The sequence below is a fragment of the Strix aluco genome, chromosome 3 (genome assembly GCF_031877795.1).
Source record: "Strix aluco isolate bStrAlu1 chromosome 3, bStrAlu1.hap1, whole genome shotgun sequence".
Classification (NCBI taxonomy): Eukaryota; Metazoa; Chordata; class Aves; order Strigiformes; family Strigidae; genus Strix; species Strix aluco.
In genome coordinates, this window is record NC_133933.1 from 119,848,644 (window position 1) to 119,875,497 (window position 26,854).

Below are 26,854 nucleotides of genomic sequence, written 5' to 3' on the forward strand. Positions count from 1 at the left end.
TTTCTTTCAGTCTAAACCAAAATCAAACTAAAACAATCTCAGATGGGATACAAAAACAATGTCAGTCCAATTCATAGAGTTAATACGATGAACGGGTACAAAATGGGCATTAAAAAAAGACTACGAACAGATGTCAGGAAGCACTTTTTTTTTCCGCAAGCAGTAACTACGAGGAACAGGCTGCAAGACAAGTTCATTTGGACTGAGAGATGTCATCGAATGGGAAAGCAAGTGCCATGGGAGGGAAAGAGGATAAACTACTCTCACTTTCTGAAAGAGTTTCAAATTTCCAGTTTTGGGTCTTTAAAATAGAATATTCCTTTAAAAGTGGAGATAAACAGTCCAAGATTGATATCAGAGTGTTCCATAGGAAAGCCATTGGGAATGAGGAGGGACAACACTTTAACATGTTTATAAAATAAATAAATATCAAGATACTCCTTATAACACTCTGACCTAAACATGGGGTGATGAAACATGTTTATGAGCAACCACTTTTCTCCTTAGGAGAATTCGTGATTTGGGAAGAAAGTGATCATTCCTTAAACACCAGTAAGATAAAAATGGGACAGAAATAAATAGACACTCTGAAACCTTAGCAAAAACCTTAATGCTGCTTTAAGGGAGGGATGTCCACAAGGAGGCAAACCATCACATACTAATGCAGAAGAGAAAAATTCTCCTCTACTGTTTTGGTAACATCCAGTAAGTCAATTTATCTCTAGTTAAAATGCATTTATACAATGAAACACAGAAGTCAATTCGGTATCCTCAGCGTATTAGTCTGGGGGACCTGCTGGGAGTAAAGCTTATTATCCACCCAGGGATTTGAGCAGTCATAGTCCACAACCAATTTGACTTAAGGCAAAACACAGCTGCTACTTTGAAAGTTTCCTGCTGTGTAAGAAATAATTAAGGCTGTATGATCAGTATTCAACAAACCATAAATAGCAAAGAAGCTAAATTAATTCTACTTCAAATAAAGAGTTAAGTGAAGCTGCATCACAGAATGGACTAGATAATGCTGTAGTTCAAAGGCAAAACAGAAGAGTTAAATAAGATGAAGTGTGCATCAGAGCATAGACTCTGAATCTTAACTATTCAATCACAATATTATTTCATGTTTTAGAAGTCCTTTACTTAAAAAGTAGAAAGTACATGTTCCAAAATGAAGTGACAAATCTGTATTTCGATTTAAGCTATAAAGAAATAAGGAGCAGCAGCAGCAGAACACAGTTATCAATGTATGTACTGAAAAAGAACAGGCTCATAAAAGCCTTTACTACCAAGCTGGTACTATTTAAATATTATGCAGAAGATGCAAGAGATGTTGGTAATACACGCAAATCAGGGCAGTTCATCCTTAGAGAACCCTGACCTGAGCTTCGATTCTCTCCCCACACAACCCTCGAACCACAAACCACACAGGAATTCCCAGCCCAGGAATGGCACTTGGCCCATCACTGTCCACGCTGGGACCAGGAGTTCAATTTCAGATCAATGGACCACTTCCAGGTGGAAGGATGTGTGGCCAGTTCACTAGACAGCCTACGCCATCCCAACAGTTATTCCTCATCTCCTGTAGAAGAGAGGCTGTTAGACACATGGAAGCGCTCCATGGTCTAGAGTCAACCCATAAATTGTCTGTTGGACCAGACTCTGTCATTAGGATGCTAATAGCTTTAACACTGCTTAACAAAAAAGAAAAAAAACCCAAAACCAAAACAACCAACAAAAAACTTCCTGCACCCTACAGTTTTTGCTAAATATAAAGTTAGACTTGCACCTCCTTGACAGGAGGCAATCAGACAATTAGAAGAGGCCTGAAACATCTGCTTGAGACAGGAATTTCCCAGGGAAAACCTAAAGATCATGCCAGCTCAGGTCTGCGCTAGCAGGTTGCTACTGCTCCTTTAGTTAACAGAAGGCAAAGCTTAGGACAGGGATAAATTTTACACTACTGCCAGGATATACTGGTTGAGGATACTGTAGATGCCATCTACTTACATTTAATTTGTTTATTTTGTTTTAAAATGCCAGGCCATAATTCTTCATATTTTTTTTTTTTAAACTAGCACTTTCAAAATGGCTAATTACACCTGTGTATTCCCTGGGGATTTTCTTATAAAAACAATATGAAACTCAATTATTCCATGATTTTAAATTGCTTGGGATTATTTTTCCAGCTTTACAGATACAGCTTCTCACTTACAGGTTTGATAGAATTTTTTCTCCTACCCTTCTAAGTACACAAAGACAATCTTGCTGTTGCCTTCCCAAAGAAGTTGCTGAATCCCAGCTTCTTGGAAAGCAGGATCTGTGGCCATGCATATGTCAGAAAATAAAACAGAGCAGGGCACAAAGCCACGCTCTGGGCCTGGAACCAGTGAGCGTGGTACAGCTCGTGGCTGTACAACTAAAATCCTATCCCTTCAAAACAGCCTAGCCAGATCCAAACAGCCTTCTGGAAATGGTCCATCGTCTCTCCTAACCCCAGAACTATGCTTTGGGCATTATCTGGGAGAGTGTTAGTTGGCACAGGACGAAACTGTGTCACGAACAGTACTAAAATGTAACAGAACAGTTGCATGCCATATCCATTTCTTATTTCGTTCCTACTATGAACATGCATCACGATTATAGTACCCAGTCGCTTCTGGAGAACATCATTTTTAGAAGTTGTAAGTAGCCAATGCATTTCAGAATTAACAGGTCACCTCTTTCAGGCATTATAGCTTCTGGCTTTAATATCACATCCTTACCTAAGTGGTTGTTGCTTTCAAACCAAGAGAACAGAACCAAATGAATGTCAAACAGTTAAGTGTTTGTGTTCTCGCATGTGTTATATGCAGCACACGTGAAAATTTGCACTAAGTTTTGAAGTTTTTGAATGTGTTCAGACAGACTGAAGATAAGCATCTGACTTTTTAATTTCAGCAAGTCTGGACTGCTGCCAGTAGAACACTGGTCCTGTCAGCTGGTATAGAGCAGGCATAGTTCTACTGATCACATCCCAATGCACAACAGCTGAGACTCTGCTTCTCCAAATTTTACCCACATCACGGTGGTGGGCAAGGAAGAAATTCACAAGATTAGCATTTCAGGAACAAATATGTACTTTTTTCAATAATTCAGAAACTTATGTGTCTTCACAAATTTGCTTCTTCTAAGTCAGAAATCCCAACTTAGTACTTTAAAAAAATGTTGTGCAAACCTGAATCAAAACCATTTACCCTTATTTTGGACAAAAAGAAACACAAGCAAGAACTCTTTGTAAGCACAACAGAGGCATATCAAAATTTTCCAAAGTAAAACACAACTACCATGGTGCAAATTTCGATGTAAATATTATACCTAGCAAGATTTACTGTGTTTAAAACTTTGTATACATATAAGTAATTGTGCAGTGTCACAGAGTACTGAAAAATTACAGACAGTACAAAAGCATACACCCCCTTCACAACTGCTTACCTACAGATCATCTCACTACATGCTTCTTCATTCCCAACTCTGCCTACCTTGAAGTAGACTTAAAAATGTAATGGTATTGTGTATTGGATTTGCATGGCAAGCTTTGGGTACTGGGGGCCCCAGGTGTGGCTTCTGTGAAAAGCTGCCAGAAGCTTCCTCTGTCTCTGACAGAGCCAATGCCAGCCAGGGCCATGATGGTCCTGCCGCTGGCCAAGGCCGAGCCCATCAGCCATGGTGGTAGCACCTCTGTGATGACATATTAAAGAAGGGGGAAAACCCAGCTGCACAACAGTTGCTGGGAGAGAGGAGCGAGAAACAACTGTGCAGACAGCAAGGTCAGTGAAAGAGGATGGTGAGGAGGTGCTCCAGGCACTGGAGCAGATATTCACCTGCAGCCCGTAGAGGGCCCTGTGCTGGACTGTCTCCTGTGGGAGGGACCCCACACTGGAGCAGGGGAAGAGTGTGAGGAGTCTTTCCCCTGAGGAGGAAGGAGCCGCAGAGACAACGGTTGATGAACTGACTGCAACCCCCATTCCCCACCCACCTGTGCCATTTGGGGGAGGAGGTGGAGAAACTGGGAGTGAAGTTGAGCCTGGGAAGAAGGGAGGGGTGGGGGTAAGGTGTTGTAAGATTTGTTCCTATTTCTCATTATCCTACTCTGGCAATAAATTAAATTAATTTCCCCAAGTCGAGTCTGTTTTGCCCATGATGATAACTGCTGAGTGATGTCCCTGTCCTTATCTCGATCCACGAGCATCTCATTATATTTTCTCTGCCCTGACCAGCTGAGGAGTGACAGACCAGTTTTGGTGGGCCCAGGCATCCAGCCAAGGTCAACCCACCACAGTACTGACAAAACTGCGTATTATTCTGTAAAACCTTGACAAACCATTTATAACTGTTGGAGTATTGGCTGCCATCTGGTCTAGTGAGTCCACCTAATAACCTTCTGCACCAAACTAATAATCCCAGATTATGAACTCTCACACCTCAGTTTACCTGGGAATACTTTAATCATAGAGCCTTGAACTACAGTTACAACTTCTGTCTTTCAAAAAGATAAAAAGATGACACATCTACCCCAATGGTGTCATCAACACTCAACTGAAGACCATCACTCCAATTAACCAGAAAATTCACTATCAGATCTTCCAAGAAAAACAAACAAAAACCTACAACACAACAAAAAACCCTCCCACATAAGTGAAGTAATAAATTTATTAAATCCCAGCGATGATAACACTGTTGGCATGAGACAGACATCTGTTTCTCACAGATCTTGGCCTACATCCTAATTCTGATGTGGAAAAAAAATTAATAAACCAGCTTGAAAGAAAAAGTTACTTTAGATCCAGAATTAGTATGGTCCTTTTGTTCTGTTCCCAGGATACCTGCCGAGACACTAGAAAAGGATAATGCTAGGAAATGGCTCATTACTAAATCTTAATTTTCTTCAGCTCCCTTCAGAGTCCTTGACAGAATGTTTCATTTCATAAGAAAGTGTTTGGGTCAAAGATCTCCACTTTTTACAGCTGTCAAAGAAAAAATTCTGGTTTCCACAGGTAGATCCATCCTGCTGTGATTTCTAAAATATTTTGTGTTGGTCTGAGCAAGAAGAGAGGCAACTGATTTACATGCCCCCATGTCAAATTGTTTCAGCAGTAAGTAAAGGGAACATACAAATGTGACTAAACCCAAGCTGATCAATACTGTGAATCATTGACTCAGAGATAGCTTTGAACGCACATGCAGGACATCAGCAGGCAGCACGCTTGAAGCTGCCTAGTTCACGACCATCCTGCTGCTGGCTGCACGCACTTGATGCCAAATCAGGAGCCCACTGAAGACCACCTAGTAGCCCATGACAGAAGCTGGGTGGAACTTATTTAGAGCTGTTAATTGGCTTCGCTCTATGGAGAAAATGTGACCCTCATCAGTGGGAGGGCTATGCTTTTTGTCAGAATATGTCAAAGGAAGTCAGGCAACTCTTGCTTTACTGTATGCTGACAGTCACTGTAAGACTGCAGAGCAAGTGGGCTCATGGACTTCTCCAGTTGCAGAAAGGCACTGAGATGTCCAGATTTGATTTGTGGGCAAGTCTTCAGGGAATTATCTTAATAGTAAGTTTTCTGGAAAACCGGAGATGTAACTTTTTAACAGTGCAAAATTAAGCAATAAACTTAAGCATGCCTACCTACAGTCACTGGCACAAGATGGGTGAATACCACACACAGTCATTCTTTAAGCACCAGCAGGAAAGTGTCTGCAGGTTTGGAGGACAGCCTAATCCCCAAGAATAGGATTTTCATCTTCTTTCCAAACTCATTTATATCCAACCTCCCTTCAGAATCTCTCATCCATACAGAAAAAAAAACCCAAACATTAGAAGAATGAAGTGTTTTACTTCAACGTCAGTTGAAGGAAACACTACCACGTACCCTGCTGGTAATATCACCTTAAACACAGAAAGCAGAATGTCTTGTACTGCCTACAAGAAACAAAGCTACCTGAATAACCCCCTCCCCCCCGATCCTTCTCTAAAGCAGTCATATGGCAGTACTTTTCTCCTTTTATGGGCAAAAAAAAAAAGGAGAAAGGAAGTCAGCACCCCGAGCAGGCCTGCATTGCCACATGAATCAAGAAGCTCAGAGCTGTACTACTACTCACTCATCCCTACCCCTGTGCATTAATATATACCCCGAGAGAGGGATACCATGAATCAAGTGCCATTTACTTAATGCATATATAATTACATGTCACCAAGTGTTTCACGCTGAACTTGTCATGAGAATGTATTAAAACTAAAGGATAAAGGGCATGTAATATATTTGCATTTGCTTATCTACCATCTCCTTTCTTTGTGTGAATGTCCTGTCAATAGCATGTGAACCTCTTATTTGGGAAACAGCTGTAGTCATAGTATGATGCAGAGCAGCTATTAAAATTACTTTCTGCCACATGAATTTACATACATGTCCCACACCACTTCAGTGCCCACCACCCACACCCAGCTCAGTCCACCTTCCTTTTCTTCAGCAGCTCTATAAGACAGAGTCAGGGAAAGTTACTAATAATCTGAAGTTGTCTTTTTTTTTTTTTTTTTTTTTGAGAGAACTCTGGAAATTTCAGTAGCTCAACACTAGAGAAAGGTAAATGACATTCAGAATCCCCTAAGTATCAGGCATAAAAGTAATAAAAGCCTTGTTGTTCTTTTATCAATAGAAAGAAAGAAATAATTCTGTCTCAATAACTGATATTAGAGTTAAAAGCCTAAATCATGAGGACTCCTACCCATAAATAGCTAAAGAATTGAGAAATTATAAGGAAACCCATCTCCTCTCCATGCACAGTTGATGGGATCAAGAATCTGTAGGAACTCCCATCTCCTGCCCAAGCACAAGTGACAGGGCACACCAGCCAGACCACCCCAGCGTAGGGGCAGCCACCTGCAGGACACTGTGCACATCTTCTGTGGCATCAGGGAACGTATTTGTCAGCCTTACCAGTACCCATCCTTGATTCAGAACCACCTTGCTTTCCCTCAGCTGTTTATGTGCAGTCATTCTGAGTTTTATTTGAATATTGCAACTTAATATTTGACTGCTTTGTTTGGGAGTGATCCTGAATTCAATTACATGAGTTATGCTTGCTGGGTCACAGCCCACGCATCAAAGCTAAAATACAGATAAGCATTTCCAGGGTCAGAGTCTCTGTCCCTAAAACATTATTTTACTTTTTTTAAGGAAGGAAACAGTATCCCTGGTTATCAGACCATTATCAGGTGAGATCAGATGGCCAAAACAGCAGAGTTCAGTAAGGAGTTTAAAATAATCCCATTACTTTTTGAAGTCTAACATTGCCCTTACAAAGAAAATGAAATTTGTTAAATATATGTATTTCTTATTGTTAATTAATTGATTAACATTTGCTCCTTGGAATCTTTGAAGCGTTACCAGTGTGTATCTAATTCTCTTTTGACAAATAAACATGGAATATTTCTTTAAAAAGTAGTATTTTAACCTGTAGGTGTCCCTTCGCATTACGAATAAATTAGAAGACACTGAGTAACAGCAACCGCAAAAGTACAAACACTTTATTACAATTGTGGTGACTCAGACTGCCAGGATTTGGCAGCCCACAGTGTTCCTCAGCAGCAGAACAAAAGGGGATTTTTTTTGGCGGATTTACTTTTAGTTCAGTAAAGGACAACATGATACTGTCTGTGCCATAATGAATCAAAACCTCAGTAAAACAAAGGCGTAAGTAGTCAGACACCAATCATTTTTTGTCTCACAGTATAAAAATGGACAAGCAGATTATCTATACTTCTAAGGCATCTAATATGTATGCTCTCTCCCTGTCTTTGGGGAAAAAATAAAATAAAGTAGTAAGATTATCTAGTTGCAGAAATACAAATCAGTTCTACAGGCAACACATTCCAAGAATACTTCAAGATCAGGAAATATCTTCTGTTTTCCTCTTGAATACAAGAGATGTTGATGCAAAATAGTAAGTGGATTTTTTAACACCTCCTCTAATTAAAACCATAAACCCCGTAGACCTAAGTATCTCACTCTAACAAAATCTCTCAAGTATTCAGAGCATGAAACACATTTTGAGAGACTCATTTTCCAGCATCCCCATCATGATCTCATTTGGAACTGCAAACTGTCCCTGCAGTAATTGGTATTACAGAGCTCTGCTGCAGCACAGCCTTGGGAGAGGGTGAAGGAAGTCCTCCAGTCCTACAGGGCATTTATGCTTTAATAATAAAAACATAGGAAAAACGGTTACAGAATATCAGCTCCCATTTCCTCTGCTGCCATCAGTTATTAGGGAGATGATTACAGACTTATTTCCAGAAGCTTCTAAAGATGTCAACGTCGGTCATGGAATCTTTATCTGAAGGAGTCACCAACAGTCTACAGATGATCCTTGAAGCAAAACACTGTGCAATTCAGCACAAGGAGTCAGACCATGTATATGTGGGTGGGAGAAAGTATAACTGAGACAAAATTAGATTATTTCTGGAAATATAGCAAATTAACAATCCAGCTTTCTAAAATCTAAACAAGTTTGAACAGCTCTGAGGAATAGTATTATAAAATTTTCCCCTCACCATTGTCTCCCTCCCCCAATTTTCACAGCATTAAATGAACTCTCTCCGAAAAATTAGGACCAGCAAATCATCTGTACCAAATAAATACCACTGCACATCTCTCATGAAGGCTATTTAAACACAATCCTGGAATCAATTTACCGGAGATAGGATCATATGGATCGGTTACCAGAGAGAATTTTCCTTCTTCTCCAAAGCCAATTCAACTCTCTAAGTGGCACCATCACTCTGCATTTCCATACCAGCTAACAACAAACAGTAATGAATTTTTGCCCCACAGCTCCACACCCCTATTAATATGCATGACAGAAACCAGAAGACGAACTTTCTCCCTCTCTTCTCAGAAAGCCATTAACTCAAGTTAACCTTCCAGACTTAATCTGGGGCAGCTGCAAAATGAAAATTATAATGATCAGGCTAGGTACCAAATACACTCACAGTAGAGAAAATAAAACAGCAGGTTTTCCTTAAAATGTCTTTGAAAACCAAGAAAACACCACCTTCCTCCTGCTTTTCAGTCTAACCACATTCAGCCTAGACAACAACAGTCTTAGGACACTACTGGGCTCAGTTCAGTTGCTGAGGCAAATAGTACCGAGCTATCTTAAAATATCCCGCCTTCCCAGTAGGTGCTAGTTCAAGCAGAACAAGGGTCTTCTGGCCATCTTGCATCTGCTAGCCAAGCATAGATGCAGACAATGTCATAAAGCATCTCAGCAAAGACAAGATGCCTGTGCTGGACAACTGAATCAAACTAGGCTCAAACTGTGTTCTCATCACAAAATAAAGACTTTCTTCTGAAGGGAACCTCAGTCTTGCCAAATTCTCACCTTCATTCCCTCAAAATCTACACTTTTCTTAGATTTACTTGTCCATATGAAACCAGAAGCATAAAATGGACTCCCAGGAGAACTTTGAGCCTGGCTACAATAAATTTGGTTATATAATGGAAATTAAGATAACTGGGATAGTAAGCAGGAAGCCATCTAACCTAATAGGAAACAAAGTTGTGAAGGGTGTACCTTAAACATCACCTATCCTGGAAGCTCAAGTAGTACCTACGTTATTAAAAAGGGTTGTAAAACCCTCAGGCCTCCCGAGGAGCAAGATACAAAGTCATCCCTTTCACAAGCTGATGAGGAAAGAAGTCATGCAATTTTGAAGTTTCAGATGAGAAGGCAGGAGCATGCCCCCAAGCACTATCGAGCAATTTAAAAGCATCAGGAAAGCAACCACAGAGGAAGTAAAAGTGGGTGGTAGGCTCTTTCCAGGCTGAGAAGCTGGTTCACAACCACATCTCTGCACATCAGGGTAGTGCCCTAACCCACAGACTATAGTGTGTCCTAGACTACTCCTGCTGAAGCTATGAAATGAAGAAATATTTACTGGACGAAAGAATGAAACACCCATAGAAACCAGATTTCCCTCACCTGAATGCCTTAATCACAGAGCAGAAGTCACTCTCCCTCTGGTCTAATTCTTTTTTTTGGAATTAACACAGTTGCAGGTGAAATAAAGGACAGCTGCTTGTTGCACTCTCCTGGGAAGAAGGACATGTGAGCTCAAGTTACTTCAAGCTAAAGAGGGGACAAGAGAACCAAGCTTCACACTTCATGAGTAAGGGACATAACTAATGCACCATCAAATATAAGAAGAGGGAGAGATAAACATCACTGCAAATGCTTCTTCCTCGAGTTTGTAAATAGCTTACTTATTTCTTAGCAAAACAAGCTTTTCAAATCCTCAGGGAACATCCCTATCTCAGGATGCCAAAAGCAGTTAGGCAGGAGAGAGATGCCACTCTCCAGAACAGTCACGGTGGTAACAGCTCTGGATGGATGCAGAAATGAAGCTCTGTGCATCTCATTTTCTTCACAGTAAAAAATACAGACAACTGTGTGCTTTCAGACATGAGTTTTAAGAACATCAACCTTAGCTTTGAGGCATCTAATTGTAAAATAATTTATGAATTCAGGCTGTAATACAACAAGGGGAAGGACTTCCCCCCCAAAATCCCATAAATTATATATAAAAAAAAAGCTTCTAACTTAGATTTTCAGTCTATGCGTATCAGAGAGCTGTAAGAGAGTACAGAATGGCTTTTATCTAAAATGTCAGTGTAAGCCTACACATCCCCTTAAAAACACCAAACCACCTCCATAGCGTTATTAAATTGTGTGAACTCCAGTACCCATATATGACTCAGTCATCCAGAGCTCACCACAGGCAAGCAGGGGACCGAACTCCAGATCCCAGTATGCTCCATGCCATATTCTAGACATGACAACTCCCATGACATATCGATGCTCTTCAACAGGTTCGAGGGACATTCATGAATCACGTTTATTAACTTAAGACTTTAACCAAACCAGACTAGCATTTGAGATGGGCACACATAGCACTACAAGTTGCACTGCCACAGAAACCTTCAAAATGAACTTTTCACCTTTTACAAACTTCACAAATTCCTTACACATATTTACTCAAAAATAAGCCTCAGACTTGTGCATTAGCTTCAGCTTTTGCACTGTTGGTCATCCAAACCATGATGTTAAAAGTCAACCTGTCCACTGCCACTACAAACAGCCCTACAAAAGTATTATCACGGACAGGAAGAACAGGATAAAATGCACAAAGAAGTCCCATAGAGCACCGGTTTTGTAGTCTACTGACAAGATCATAAATTAGACAACAATATTTCATCTGTTAGCATGCAAAAGTAACTGTCTCTGAATTAAGACTGACATTTAACTTAATGCAAACATGAAAATACCAACCATGAAATTATTTCTAAACATTTAAAATTCACAATATTAAATAAAAATCTTTCAAGTACCTGTGTGTCAGGGTTGCACTGCATCATATCTGTCCTAAAAGGTATTTGTCCTATATCTATTATTGTTATTTTTCCTGTAGAAGCAACTATTGCTACTAGTTTAAATCAAGAACTTGTATCAAGCAGTATATAAAGACAGAAAAAAAGACACATTTTTCATTTTAATTGGAAGTGTGAATTGGAATTCTGTGAAAGTAGAAGAATGGTAATTCAGTACTACACAAGAATTAGGACCTGTACATCTCACATCATTCACACAAGTGCATAGCAGCTTCTATTAAAATTTTAATTTAAACAACAAAATTCAAATTTATGACTGAGTTTTTTGCAACTCTCAAGCTGTCCCATATATTAAATATTTTAATTCATGCCTCTCAAACTGTTTTCTCTGATTTAATGTTACTGTTTTGCATTCCTAGATAACATGAGGAGAAAGTGTTGCTAAAAGAATGATTGATAACACTGAAACAGATCCAAATACATACTGAATTCAGCATGGAGGAAACACTAAGAGGTTTTGGCTCCTTTGAATCAACATATATATTATTAGGATGCATATTCCCCTGTCCGCTGATGTTACAGGTCACATTGGCATACTCAGTTTGTCTCCAGAGATTTAATAGGAGACCTAACCACGTCTGGATTGCATACAGGTTTTGGTTATAGAATAGTATTTTTCCATTTTGTAAGTGTTAAGTGAATGATCAAGTTTATGTGCTACTGCATGCATTATGCACCTAGTGCTAAAGAATGACAGTGATTCTACAAAACTCTTTTACAGTTTCTCTAAAAACTCTAATTAAAAGGGTATTTGGAAATACATATAAATATGATTGATTAAAGACGTCTTATTTATAGTATCTGTACACATATAAAATATTACTTGTTAAACCATGGAAATAGTTATTCACCTAAATAACATCTAGTATTTTTGACACACATTTTAAGCTCTCATTTTGTATAACACGTAACATGTGGAAATCCACAACATACTGCACATGCAAATCCTTAATGTCTTTGTGAGACTACCATACTGCTGAGGACAAGATATTTCAGCCTGACAAAACAGTGTCAAAAAATGATGTCATGAGAACAAGCTAAGCACACTAACAATGAATTATCTTCCCAACACTGTAAAATTCACTAACAGACTCACTATTATGGCAAAATGACATCTGCTGACGGTAACTACGCAGTAGTATCCAAGATGATCATCATTTTTACTTGGTGAATTAGCTGAGTATTTTTTATTTTAATTACTGGCATACAGTGTCTTTTTAATTACTTGCTATTTGTTTATTTTCTAGTTTTAGTAAAGAGCAGAAGTTCACAGCAAAAATGAAGCCTCACTGCAAAAACAGCACAGGAGAGTAGTGAAAAAGTACAGAGCAGGATACAATAAAATATTGGGCACTCATTAAGAAACCATATAAAGAACCCAGAGAACCTCGCTTATACTTGCCATAGTTTACATTTAAGTGAAACATTAAAGACTGGATAGACTATACTATACTGGTTCAAATTGAACTTGAAGAATTTTATTCTGAGTTGCTATGCGTAGTTGCTTTATGCTTTTTATGAATTTAAGTCAAACCCTTCATGCTATTCCCATAATCTGTAATTTCATTTCATTAAAACATTTTTTAAAGTCTACCCTAGGAAAGCTAAATTCATGAGTAGTAGAGCTTTAGCATTCATTTTTAATTTGGGCCCAGTGAGGTGGGAGGGTAGGGGTATTACAGGAGAGTAGAAAGGAGAATTAAACATGGGAAATTACAAAGTTTATTCCTTAAAAAAATAAAGAAGTACATTGCTGATGTATAACTCTTCCTTACATGTTATAAAAATGTAAAAATTAGCATAACAGAGAAAAGGGAAGTATCAGCTTGGTTCTTCCCTATGTAATATGAGTTGGGGTATTTTTGCTGAGCAGTGCTGAGCATGTGAAATTCTTTGCCCAGAAGGCAACCTCATGTCACGACAGCATTTTGTTCCAGATCTCCCCACCTAAGAGTTCACAGCTAGTCGTTTTCTTTTTTTCCTGACCTTTCAGATGGTGAGAGACGGAGAAGCAAAGCAAAAACATCGCTGGCCCTCTTAACTGACTCTTTCTCCATACACATATAAACCGCCTTTAGGAGCTGATAAACAAAACCAGAGTGAATAGATGGGCTGTATGGCAACGAAAGACTACCAGGAACAGGCTGGAAACCAACGCACATCACCACCCTCGGCAAGTTATTAGCAAAAGTCTTGCTGTGCTGCCAGTGAATTATGCAGCATTTGATTCTACACAGTGGCGTCATGTATTACCAAGACCTTAGCATAATAAAACCCAGATAAATAAAATTAAAGCTAAATGGTCTTGAAATTAAATTAGGGAAAAAAATAATAATGGGAAGAATAGATGCAAGCGTGATATCTGTTCACTGTAACGCATATCAACACGGACAGAGATTCAAACACCGAGATTAATGCAGTATTACAGATCGTGTTTTTCATCTCACGCCTAGGTACATCCCTCTGGGCGTTTATAGCGCCCTGCACTCAACAACCACCAGCACCTGGAATAGAAAGTTTTCGGTATGATCAAAGTTGTGAGCTTAATCCTCTTTTCTCCCCCGACTACAGCACAGGCGTACTTACTCCAGCACGGCACTACGACGTGTTGTTTGGCTGAGATCCTCGACCAGCGCTAAGAGTTAAGCCAGGCTTCCCTGGGCCCGGGAGCGGGCACAGGCAGGTCCCCGCACCGCCGCTGCTCTCCCCCGCAGCCGGGCGGCTCCGGCGTTCACCGCCTGGCAACGAGCACCCGGGGACTTCCACCCGCAGGGCCTGTGCCCGGGGAAGCCTCTCCCCCGGCTGGGGCGAGGCCAACCGGGGAATCTCCGCGGGGGCTCGCACCGCAACCGATGCCCTTCCAAAGGCAGCCGGTAGCCGAAGCGAAGCGAGAGCTCTGCCAGCGCTCCCCGCCCCGCTGCCACAGGAGCTGGCAACGCTCCGCGGCCGCCGCTTCCCCAGGCAACAGTTGGCTGCGTCCCCGCCCGCCCCCGCGGCGGCGGTGCCAGGGGCAGGGGCAGCCGCGCCGGGGGCCCGGGCCGGCCGGGGAGGGGTGACCCCGGGCCAAGGAGCGGGCACAAAGGCGGTCGCGGGGGTCGGCGCGGCGGAGAGGGCAGGGGGGCGAGCGGAGCCCCGCGGCTGGAGAAAGCCCGCGGGCTGCAGAGCCCCGTCCCCGCCCCGCGGATGCGGCGGGCGCTGCGGGAACGAGAGGCAGAGGCGGCTCAGCCCGCCCGCCCCCGCGCAGCCCCCGGCAGCGCCCGGCCCCGCCGCGCCTCCCCCCGCCCCATTTACCTCAGCCGCCGGTCGCCGCTGCAGGGACCCTCGTCCATGCCCTGCGCCTCCGAGACAGCCGCCGGCGCTGCGCGGCGCGGCCCAGCCCGGCCCGGCCCAGCGCGACGCTCCCAGGCCCGCCCCGCGGTGGCTGCGTGCGGCTCCCGGCGGCGGCCGGCCCCGGGCGGGCGGGCGGGCGCGGCTCCCTCGGACCCGCCTCCCGCCGCCGCTGCCGGCTGGGGGCGGCAGGGGGGGCAGGAGGGGTCCCTGGGACGGTGGCGGGGAGGGGGGGGGGAGGCGGCGGCTGTGGACGAGGGGCACGGGAGAAGAGGCGGCGGGGGAGGGGGGTCCCCACCTCCGCACAGACCCTGCGCGGGGACTCTCGGGCTCCCCAGCGCGGTGGGCGGGGGGGGGGGGATCTGGGGTGTCTGCTTAGAAATAAGGGCAGGGAAACGTGTGGCTGTAACCCGTGCTGCACCCCCGCCCGGGGACATCGGCTCTGACCCAAATCCCCCCGGTTCGCCCCCAAGCCCTCACCGCCCAGCCGGTGGGCTCTTTTCTGGGCGGAGCGGGGAGGGGACTGTGTGTGGGTACATGCTTGAGTTCGGCGGGACTGGAAATACATTTTTTGCGTTTCTGGCTGTGCAGAAGGCAGCACTTCCTCAAGACGTCAAGACCAGATCTGAGCCCATTCACAGCTCGTGAAAATACTTTGTACTTCCTCTTGCTGTTTCGAGGGTTAAATAAGGTTAAAGTTGCAAGAGTGGCTACCCGAGGCTTGGTTTCCCCCTTCCCCAAAAGCCAGTCTATGAGTCGAAAGAAAGAAAGAAAGAAAGAAAGAAAGAAAGAAAGAAAGAAAGAAAGAAAGAAAGAAAGAAAGAAGGAAAGAAGGAAAGAAGCCTACAAGTAACAATATTGGAAGTACAGCTTAGAAATATCTGGTTATTTGTTCATACCAGGGTTTTGCTTGCTGAGCTTTTTAGATGTGAGAAGCCATGATGCTGACCACAAAGCCATGACAGCACCGTGCCAGTGAACCTGAGAGTTCACAGCCGCGTTCTGCCTGGGGCAGACACCTCGAAGATAGGGCCTGTGCACACCGAGAGGTGTGATTCTCATGAATATGGCAAGTTTTGAAGCGCTGTGAAGCCAAGTGGTTTGGTACAACTGTGAGCACGTGGGTTCTGCTGCTGACTTGACCCTCTGGCCTGTCACTCCCACTGAGCAAGTGTCCCAGGGCAGCATCAGTTACACGATTTAACTTCTTGCCTTTACCCAGGCTGTATCCAGATGTCCTTGAAATGTTCTTCTTTGGTCTGAAAATTCCAAATTTTCTAGTTAGAAAGTAATTCGAGTGACATACTTAGTCTATTAAAAGGCTTGGTGTCTGTTACTGTAGCACATATTTAATATAGCTACCGTTACAGCACCCAGCTTAGTAGAACACTAAGCTGCTGGCTTGCATTTTTTATCCACAAGTCTCAAAGTACCTTTCAAAAGAACTAAATAGCATTGCTCCACTTTCAAGTGGGAAGAACAGTCACATGGAAAACTTGAACCAGGAGAGAGAACTGAACCTCAGATTCCCAGCTGGCAGCTTAATGTCCCCTTTTACTTATTTTTCTGGGGCATGCTTTCTGACTGCTGAGTAACGGACGTGTCTTTAACTGGATGCTTTTACAAAAGAAGAGGCAGCTGTCACCCATCATTTGGAAATATTCTGACTCTATTAGTGTATGTTATGCATGCTCTTAGATTGTCTGCACTGAATGTGTCAGGGACTTAGCCAGAAGAATATTTTGATTCTGGATATGGGTAGTATTTAAGAGTTAGAAAAGCCCAACTTTTAAATCCTGTCAAAACAAAGGGACTGTTATGTATTGATGAAATGAACTGTAGAACATCTACGTAGCTTTAGCGTCACAGACTACCATAAGGCTGAAGTTGAACAGCCTGTAGGGGGAATGGCAGGGGAGTGATAGATTTCAGATTCCCAGCTTTGGACAATGACGTTAGAGACCAGCAAATAATTGTTTAACCAGCTACTTGCGTATTAGCCAAGCCACAGTAACTGTCTCTGCGAAACTGTTATCCCAGTGCTCGTGTGAGACGAATTCAGTTTGAGGCACATCAGTAGCATTCAGATTCCTCAGTAAAGTTATCTCTTATCACTTGGACTCTGTGAGGGATCTCACATAGTGCCCAGCTTTTGCTTTGAGGAGGTGCAGGATTCCTATAAAGTTCTGTCTCATCTCTACCAGCCCGCATCCCAGTACCTCAAACACCATAAACTTTCTCATATGAAAGGATGTGCTTGCATTTACATGGGTGAATTGTGCTTCTGAATTTATGTATACAGACACCTGCATGTTCTTAGACATTAATTAGGTGTCTAACCTCCCAGTACAGTCAGTAGTAGGGTCCAGGTCTGGTGCTTTCATATGTTGTCTCACACATCACAAGAAGCAACACGATGGACCAGCCACTAAGAGTCTGTGGTATCACAGCTCAAAACTACCCAGGCTCTGTTGGCCCAGGTCCTGATCCATGGGTGAGATAAGCAGGAACTTTCAGGGCTTTTTAAGATGCCCTTGGGTATCTTGCCTTGTTTTCTACTGCTCTTCCAGAGCAGTCCTGTGACCCATAGAGTTAGCTCAGGTAAAGCTCAGAATGCCCATTGTTACACGAGTGAATCTGTCTTCACTGCAGTGGAAACTTAGACACCTGCATACAGACATCTAAAATTTAGGATTCTGACTTTCACACTGAATCCCATCCAAATCGATTTGCAATCACAAATCTCAGGGGAATTTAACACGTTTTATTTCACAGTTATGACAATGTATACACAACCAGTTGCTATGGCTCAGCTGGGACATAGCAGCGCAGCAGCAGTGTCCCAATTTTTTTTAGATGCTGGCCTTATAACATCTGCTGTAATTTGAATGGTGATGTAGAGGTTTTCGTTTTAACAGGAATGATTCATAAAGTCATCTACAATATTGGTAAATACTTGGATTTTTATCTACCTGGAACAGTGTTGTCTAGTCTTTTGTAGAGTAAGGTGTCTTGCAACTCTTGAAACTCATAGCTTTATGCAGAATTGCACTAACAATCATCTGGAAGCATCCAGTGATCTCAGAACAGATGGGAACATGAGTTTTCAGCTTTTGATGTTTAACTTGCTAAGCAGAACTAATGTATTTATCTAGCAGTTTTCTCAAGTATTACATGTAGGAGTTGATTTGTGGAATAAAAGGACATCTTTCTTAATGCTCATTTTAGCTCCGTGCAGACTGAAATGACGAAGGTTAGTACAAAGAGCATTCTCAGGAAAAGAAAGGTTTAGAGCCCAGTTCAGAGATTACCAAATTCAAAGGAAAGTGTCTTCAATTTCAGTGGCCGTTGAATCAGCCCCTTAATCATCTCCTCAGTCTGGAAGTACTTTATTTTTGTGGTTAACATGGAAAAAAAGGATAATGCTAATATATTCTATGAAGTAAATTATATGAATATTCAGTATGATCCTGTCATCACTTGCATAATTCACAGTACCACTGATATTGTTTGGAATTGTAGCTGTTCATCACTTGTGAAGATGGACCTCGGTCCTGTTTTGGAATTTAGGGACATAATTTTCTTCTCAGTTATGCCACTTAAAATTAGGAGTAAAGCCAGTAACTTTTGAGACACAACAAAACCAAAGAGGAGGGGAGGGAGGCAATCTATCATTTTACAACTCTGAATTGTGTCTGAAGTTGTTTCCTATGAGAGAACTGTGCTGCTGTGGTTTTGTCAGTATTTTTCTCTCCTCTCAAAGAACCAACCGTTAGTAAGGGGTCAGAGAAAACTTCTGCATCTCAACTGTTATAGATATCTTCAGCTTGAAGAGCATTCCTTCTCAGCCTTTATTGCAGTAAACCCCCAGTTTATTTCTTGTATCAGCTGATGCATGATGTTGGAAGAAGCATGGGCAGCCAGCCCTTTGCTGACAAGGGCCCAACCATGGCAGATTAGAGCAGCGACTCTGCTCACCAAAAATACAGGAGTCTCCACTGAATACAGCTGGAAATCTGACCTGTGTATATCCACCTGTTTGGAAGTCAATATATAGGAAATATAATCCCCTTTAAAATACATGTACACACCTTGAATGGCACACAATAAAAATGTATTTATTTTATATATTAATTATCTTCATTAGGCATTCAATGCAGACTCATTTTCATTGTCAATCTTACCAAATTAAGCTACTGAGGAAAGTGATATGATTAAGCTTCTGGTACAGGCTTTTAAAGGTATCAGTATGCATGCATACAGCTTAAAAATAGTCCAGATTTACAATATATATTGCTTAAAATAAAAAAATATATATTTTTGTCATTTTTTAGCAAGTCGGAATAATACACATTAAATAACAGGACTTTGGCTATGTAATTGTATAGGAATGTGGTTAGACCCTAGGACTTGCTTTGGGTATGGTTCTCAACTGTAACTGCCTTATCCACATGTACATGGACAAAGCATAATAATAGTGTTCCTATATGCTGATAGATGTTTGTTGTTAATGCTGTAACACTGAAAATCATAACAACAATTGACAGGAAACATATCTTTTGAATTCAAAAGTTTATCAAGAAGCAAACATGGAATATTTATTCATTCTGTATGCTGTTTCTATAATGAAATTGCAGGATATTTTAGTGGAATTACATTGTACAAATATTAGTTCAGATTTGCTTGAAATACTAGTTCTATTGCAAAACAAATAGTAAGATTTTAATAGATCACTGGATATGTAATATTTCATTTATCACTATTAATGTTAATAAGAAAATGTCTAAGTACCAAACTATTTTAAGCTGGTCGGCACAAACCCATTTTCATTTGCATCTAGCAAGATGTATCCTGGCAACCGTATATTTTTGGATTCGTAACAATCTATTCTATTCATTTTATGCAAATGAAGTAACCAATACTGCAAGAATCATGAGAATTCAAGATGGATAACTTCCATCATTCAGAGCTATAGATAGATGACTAGGAATCTATATGAGTCATATTTTATTTTTTTAAAATAATCTATTAAACATTTGCTTCAATGTATTTACCCAGCTAAAATGTTTATCTGACATGATTCACATACTTGTACTCCAAAATGGAAAGCAGTAGCAACCCAAGCTGTGTCCTGTGAAGTAATGATTATCTCCCACACCACAGCCCTGCTTCTGCTTTATTAACTCGCATAGAACTTATGGAGGGAAGTGGAAGAGCAGAGGCTCCAAACACTGACCACATCTATGCATGCTGACTTGATAACTTGATAAGCTAACACCCTATCTACAGTAAACACTAAGTTTGAGTGATATATATGGGGTTTCTATTATATTGTGTGAATGTCATTGGAAGGACATTTTTTAGAAAGCTGTCTTCTGATTTTGGTGGGTATGTGTGAATGATTTGTTTGCATTTGCTATAGAAGAAAGTTTACAGAAACCTATGTATCATCAGTATATTCTATTATTATCAAAACCTTTTTTGTTTGTTTTGAGAAGATCTAAGGAGGTCAGCTGGGAGAAAGCTCCGTTTATAGAAATGGACTGCATATAATACCCTCATAAGCACAGAACGTTTACAAAAGTAATTAATTCCTCTTTTAACTTGTGTTCTTCGGGAGCTTTCAGCCTGGATCAAAACCACTGAACCTGAATACAGCCAGGCCTATATAGTCAGTTCTAAAGCAACAGTTATAAATAAAGGTTTCTGTAGCAGCATAGCTGGTAGACTGAACCAGAACCCTACCAGCTAGTCTTCAGTGAACATGATAACTATTGTTCCACTCTAAAGCAATAATCTTCCACTGCTGACCAGTAGGATTCAGTTATACCCAGAATAAATTCAAATTGGACAACTGAAATTCTCCTCAGTCACTTTTCCTGTCCTTGTATCAGAGTTAAGTGTACAAGCAAGAGCGGTTGAACAGTTTCTGAAGCAAGTCCTGAGCCACTAAAGTTTTCAGGTGGCCTAGGACCGCTTTTTTGATTTATCTTCGTTCATGGTACCTACCAGCACAATATTCAGAACGTGCTTCATGAGATAACCAGGAGAGCCTTCCTTGAGTACAACAGGCTCTGTCAGAGAGGAAGACATAGCTGATGAAAATGGAAATTTCAGCCATCTAATTTTGCCCCATTGCTACATGGCAGTCAGTGAACTTAATTTTGACTGGAAACTTTGTTAGTTAAAAGGTCAGGACTCCAGTTTGGTGATGAGCAGTTGTTACAGGAAATTACACAAGTGTGGTAAAGTAATGGTTGTGTTGCTAAATTAGATTCTTAGCTTTTGTAATAGGAAAAGCCAGGGTTTGAATTGCCCATACAATCTCAGTGTGGATCCCAATACATATACATTATGAAATTTTTGCGAACTCCATATACATGTATGTCCGCTGTTTATAAACCAACACACGTAGCCTCTGACTCAGCCGGGAAGCAGGGTAGCTGACCAACTGGACTACAGGAAAGGTATATTAAAGTCTTGATTCTGATATTTCCTAATTCTTGAAATCTTAACTTTGCAGCTTTAAATACAGTATTTCGCACATGCTTTATGTATGCAGCACAATTGTTTAAGGAATACAACAAACCAAATCAGATCTAATACCCTGTCTTGCATAGAGTATTTGGAAAGGATTTGCAGGATCCAGGCTCTCCTTTGTAGGAGCATTAATTTGCAAGTGGATGTTATCTTCTCAGTTCCACTGTATTGGTAAAGGACATTACCACTCACAGCTGTTTGTCAACTTCTTTCTCATGTTTATTGTCTCCAAAGATTTGCTGGGATGATTTGCTAATATAGTCAAAATGAGACAGGTTAGGTTAAACAGTTCAAGTAGTAGGTCCTTCCTGGGTGACCTTGTTTTGACTGAACTGTATTATGATACAATCACCCTGTCAACTCTGCAAGAAGACATGAGTAAATGTGACAACTTCCAGCACAACATGGAGAGGGATGGGCAGGTTATTCCTGGTGTGCACATCTGCTTAGCACCCAGCGAACTTAAGGAATTCAAAACTGAATTCTCTTTTCTGCAATTATTTGGCTTTTCCACTACAGCAAAAAACCTTAAAGTACATGCTATGAGTTTTACAAAAGTCACTTGGATTTTTCTGTTGTTCGCTGTGCCAGAACAAATCTCAGGATATATAAAAATCACTAGGTGTAAATCTAATGAATTTTTTCTTCCCGGTTCTATTTCTCTTTATCCATGTTTCACAAACTGTATAGGACCTATACTACATGCAAGGCAGTAGAAGACTGGCTTCTCTCTGTTTTATTTTCCATTTCTATTTGAGAACAAGGTGAATAAATAAAATTGTCTTACATGTTTTAGTCATCTGACAAAAAAATACACATTCCATTAATTTTTTTTTCACCTTAAATCTCAAAAATCAAGAATGGTACCTCTTTAAAAATGAGTGCTTCTCTCTTTTAATCAAAAGTTAAAAGAAAATTTAAGTGTAATAGCACTGTTAAAGACTCCATTTGAGATGGTGCCAACATGAAAACAATTTAAGTCCTCTGCAATCTAGGCATTCCAAGCTTAGACTATCTGTTGTCTAGCTTGTAATACAAACAGCATAGCAATAGAAGTGTTAGGAACGTTCAGATAATGCTTTCTTCACTTCCCAAAAGCTCATTATTATTTTTCTGTCTTATCAATTAAAATAATTGTACCCCATATGCCATCCTCCTGCTAAATGATGTTAAAACTACTTAAAAAAAGGTAAATGTACTTATTATTAGGAAACTGTCTGGGCCTTTTCTGTCATCTAAACTAGGAAAAATAAATGCATTCACTTGAGTTCTCTAAATAACCTTACATCTCTTCTTGTAAGCATTGAGTCTATGTGTAAATGAACTAAAATATTACTAATCTGAAAGATAAATACAGTAATAATTATGAAAAGTCAGCAGTCAAGCAGATGTTTATAACAAACAGTAGATAATGCCAAGTCAATTATAAGGATAAATGGAAAGTTCATTTATATGGGTGGAAAAAGACCTGTTTCCACAATAAATTGAACAATCACAGGATCACGGGATCATAAAATATTTCATGTTGGAAGGGACCTCAGGGAGTTTCTACTCCAACCTTCTGCTCAAATCAGGGTCACCTGTGAGATCAGACCATGTTACTCCAGTGTTTATCCAGTCAGGTCTTGAAAACCCCCAAGAATGCAAACTGCACAGCCCCTCTGGGCAAGCTGTTCTACGGCTGACTGTCCTTGTGCTGAAAAACCTTTTCCTTACATCCAGTCTGAACCTCCCTTTTTTTCAATGTGCATGCATCGTATCTCCTCCTTCTGCCATACATCACTCTGAAGAGCCTATCTTTTTGATAACCTTCTCATGGGCATTAGAAAACTGCTGTTAGTTCCCCCCTAATAGTAATATACAATAGACAGTAAATCTTTGTCTCATTTTTCCCATCAGTTGCTATGAATAGGAAATAAGTATCATATTCCATCTCACTTTCTTCTGTTTACTCAATAATGACACCTCTCCTTATCCCCGGTCCCCTTCCCTGTTACGTCTTTTGGGATTCATTCACCCCAAAGCCCCCAAAGACAACTTCCATCATGATGCTGCCTTGAGTTTTTATTCTAGGGAGAAGAGCTCCTTACTTACCAGTAGTGACAAGGAGTTTCTAGGAATCAGAAAGAGTGTCTTGTTGCATTGGCATTACTTCTTGCAACAGTTCTAGTTAGATATCCTGCAGTTCTTCTTTATACAGTTATTTCAACTTTATCACTGTGGTGCAAAACAAAGTATTTCTCTGACAACATGATTTGCAAACAGTCTTTTCTAGCTCATTAATAGGTGGCAACAGAAACCAATTTCTTCATTGACAAAAATTATGTTCATTCAGTTGTTAGAAGGAACAACTGAGCATTGAATTATATAACGAGTAATTTTGCATAAAACAAATGAAACTCATAAAAATCTTTTTGCCAGCTCCTTATAGATCTCATAACAGGAATGAAGCATATTCTCTGCTTTAAGTCTTTCAGTGCATTTTCTACATTTCTTTGTTTGCGAGAAGTGGCTTACTGCTGCTGGTATCACTTTTAAAAGGAGCTGTAGGACTGAACTGAGAGCTGTGTCTCAGTGCAGCCTTAACAAGAAAATGTCTAACTGCGCTACAGTTTCCATCAGGATGAAGAGAGAAGAAAACCATAGACAAAGATTGAAAAAGCATTACAGAATATCCTGGGTAAGACAGCCTCTATATCTCAAAGATGGCAGAGGAGAAAACAACTAAAATACCTTTTCTTGCCATTATTACTAGAATAAATCATAAGCAGATCGATCTTCATCACCGAGTTTGAAATTCAGTTAAAATCTGAAAAAAGTGTGACTTGGGTGGATGCTGGCCTTCCTAATACTGCATGCAGAACAGAAAGGAGCTCTGCCTTTTGCTGAGGTTCAAAATGAGGGAATGAATTTCCCTTCTGTGTGTTTTACTTGTGTGACCAATGGTTACAGTCGATATTTTCTTTATCTTGAAAGTTCAGCAGTAACAGGGAAAGCCATGCAGTGAACAACGCATTATGTGCCATTAGAGTTTTTCCTTCCCAAGCATTAGTTTCTATTACATTTTGTACCGAACTGTACTGACTCCTTCCCACCAAGTAAAGCACAGTATAAAGAGGAGGCTTAATGCAAAAGAGTCAGTGAGGTAATTAGTGTTTTATTCAAACAAGCAGGTTCAATTCATGCAGTACCAAATAAGCCTTTCCAGCTCTGCTTCCCTGACAATCTTTACTATTAATTGAGCGCATCTAGCTTGCAGTTTGCTGAATAGCACAAAGATGACGACATGGACCATGCTGCTGCACATGGCTTGCAGTCCCTTGATCACCCTACAGCAAATGGAGAAAAAAAGGGAGAAGGTTAAAAGTTGCATTTTAACCCCTTAACAGCTATGAAACCTACTGACTTTAGGCTCTGGTTCAGAGTTTCAGTGTCTGGCAGTCAGCAACTTTCAGATCTCTAAAGGGTTCCTCTCTCCGGGGGTAACTGCTGTGTGAAGCTCAGCGAGAAGAAGCACAGATATGCATATTCAGTCCGGGGTACAATAGCTCCATTCTCATTGTCAGGTCAGCAGTCAAGTTCAGTGTAACTCCTCCTTCTGTTTCTGAATCAGGACTTTATGGAAATGCTGAGGATTTTTAATAAAGCAACTCTGGTGTGAAACAAATCTGCCCTTCGTGACAGCTCTTTGCTAAGCAGCACCAGTGCAGAGCTTATTAAGTCAAAATTTTAAAGTTCAAAGGCAGCATCAGGTTTCAGTAGGCGTCTCTTCTCATCTGCTCTTCACAGCAATATAATTTGTTACCACCCATATTTTTATTGCACAAGTAACATCTACATGCTCTTGCTGTTGTAACACTTGGTCTATTTTAGTAACTAGTGAACCATTCACACATTTTTTCTCAAAAGCTAAAACTTCAGATCTTTAAACTGATTCGCAGGCTTTTTGTACCTAAATTCAGTTGCACTCTATGATTTCTAATCAGCGGTAAGCTCTTCCACAACCCTGGAAATGGTCATTTTCAGTGATCCATATCACTGTGCAAAATTAAATTCATGCATCACAGAGCAGAGAAGAATATTATTCCATGACTCTCAATTCAATCATTCATATAAACTGACTTATGATCAAATCTTGCTTCACAGGATATAATTTCTCATGTGGGTAAATTCTGTCCTTTTAAATTTTAGTGTTATAACCTTTGCAGAAGAACTGTTGCAGGTGATTATAAACTTGAGTGAAATCGGCATCAAAAATATTTCATTTTTAAAACAAAAATGCAAAGTATGCCATTTCTGGCACCACTCAAACGTTTTTTTTCTCCATTATTGTTATAGAAACTCTAAAAAAAACTTAAAAAAAAATCTTTGCACCAATTCATGGGAATTTCTCCTGGTTTTATACTAATTTCAGTGCTTTGAGTTCCAATCATGTGGAGCCCAGTTTTTAAGTGCAGAGGGCTTGTAGTAGTTAAGTGCATGGAAAATTATTTCCTTTAATTGACTCGGCCTGGTGGTGCCCACCTGTAGACAGAGTATCAGTCAGCCCTGCAGTTCCCTCATCATTGCGAATCCAGCCATTGTCTTGGATGTGGTATTTCTAACTCAGTGACTGGGTCTCTGGGTCCATTTTTTGAGGATGTATGAACGCAAATTTACTCCTTTCCTTCTTCATCCCACAGTAATCCTATAGATAGCTGCTGAGGATCATTGTTCAATCTCCCTGGATGTTTTTCTGCTGACTAGGAATCCTTCAGCCACTACCAGAAGAATTAAGCTTTACTCAAAAGGTTTTAGAAAATGTTTTTGAAGGCCTCTCAGTGAGTGGAATGCAGTGGGTAAAAAAAAAAAAAGTTTTTTTTTTCCCAACAATTTTTTATTAAACAAAATAATTCAATGTCATCTTCTGGAATCAATTTCATGTGTGACCAGTGGACTCAATGGAAGCTAGGTGGGTGTATCTGAGGAAAGGATCTAACTGATATACTTTTTCCAGGGTATAAAGTCAGCCATATTTTTTTGTTATTGTTGTTTTTTGTCAAAGTTTCCATTTTCTGTGCAGGAAGTTTTCGCTGAGAGAACTTTGGTATCTGAAATGGTATGTGGCATATCATGCGAGGTGACAGTAGAGTAAATAGGATGCCTGTTAATGAAAGTGAATTTCCTTCTACACAGTCATTACTTTTGTCATGCTAACTTTCCATATCCTGTAAATATGAACCTCACCTCAAGCAGGAAACACATGTGTGCACGTTCTTGTCATTGAAAAATATGATAGAAGGCAAAGTTAGCTGGCACTGAACTTCTAGACTGAAATGTTTTTGAGAAGTCACAAACATTCCAAGAGGAGTTTTATATAGAAAACATGAAGCATGAAGTTGTAAAGTAAGAGCTGAAAATGAACAGTGATATTTATTAGATTTTCTGAAATAAACCTGAGCATTCTGTTTCCCTTCTTTCAGGCTGAAGCCTTTTCTTGTGCATATAATAGAACTGAAAAA

The 26,854-nt window shown here is 40.6% G+C and overlaps 1 protein-coding gene across 8 annotated transcripts in view; it reads right to left on the reverse strand.

Annotated features, from left to right (window-relative positions):
* Positions 1–14,929, reverse strand: part of CYRIA (CYFIP related Rac1 interactor A) — a 57,287-nt gene extending 42,358 nt beyond the window's left edge. For 5 of the 8 annotated variants that reach the window (XM_074820097.1, XM_074820091.1, XM_074820095.1 and 2 more), the window contains exon 1: positions 14,778–14,929. Coding sequence is in view for 1 of the 8 variants with exons in the window: in XM_074820090.1 (XP_074676191.1) it covers positions 14,778–14,815 (38 nt within the window). In the remaining 7 variants the exon portion in view is untranslated. Of the gene's footprint in view, positions 1–14,072; positions 14,405–14,777 lie in introns of those variants that run through there. The other 3 variants (XR_012622686.1, XM_074820090.1, XM_074820094.1) reach the window with 3 other exon arrangements.
* Positions 14,930–26,854: the final 11,925 nt, after the last annotated feature.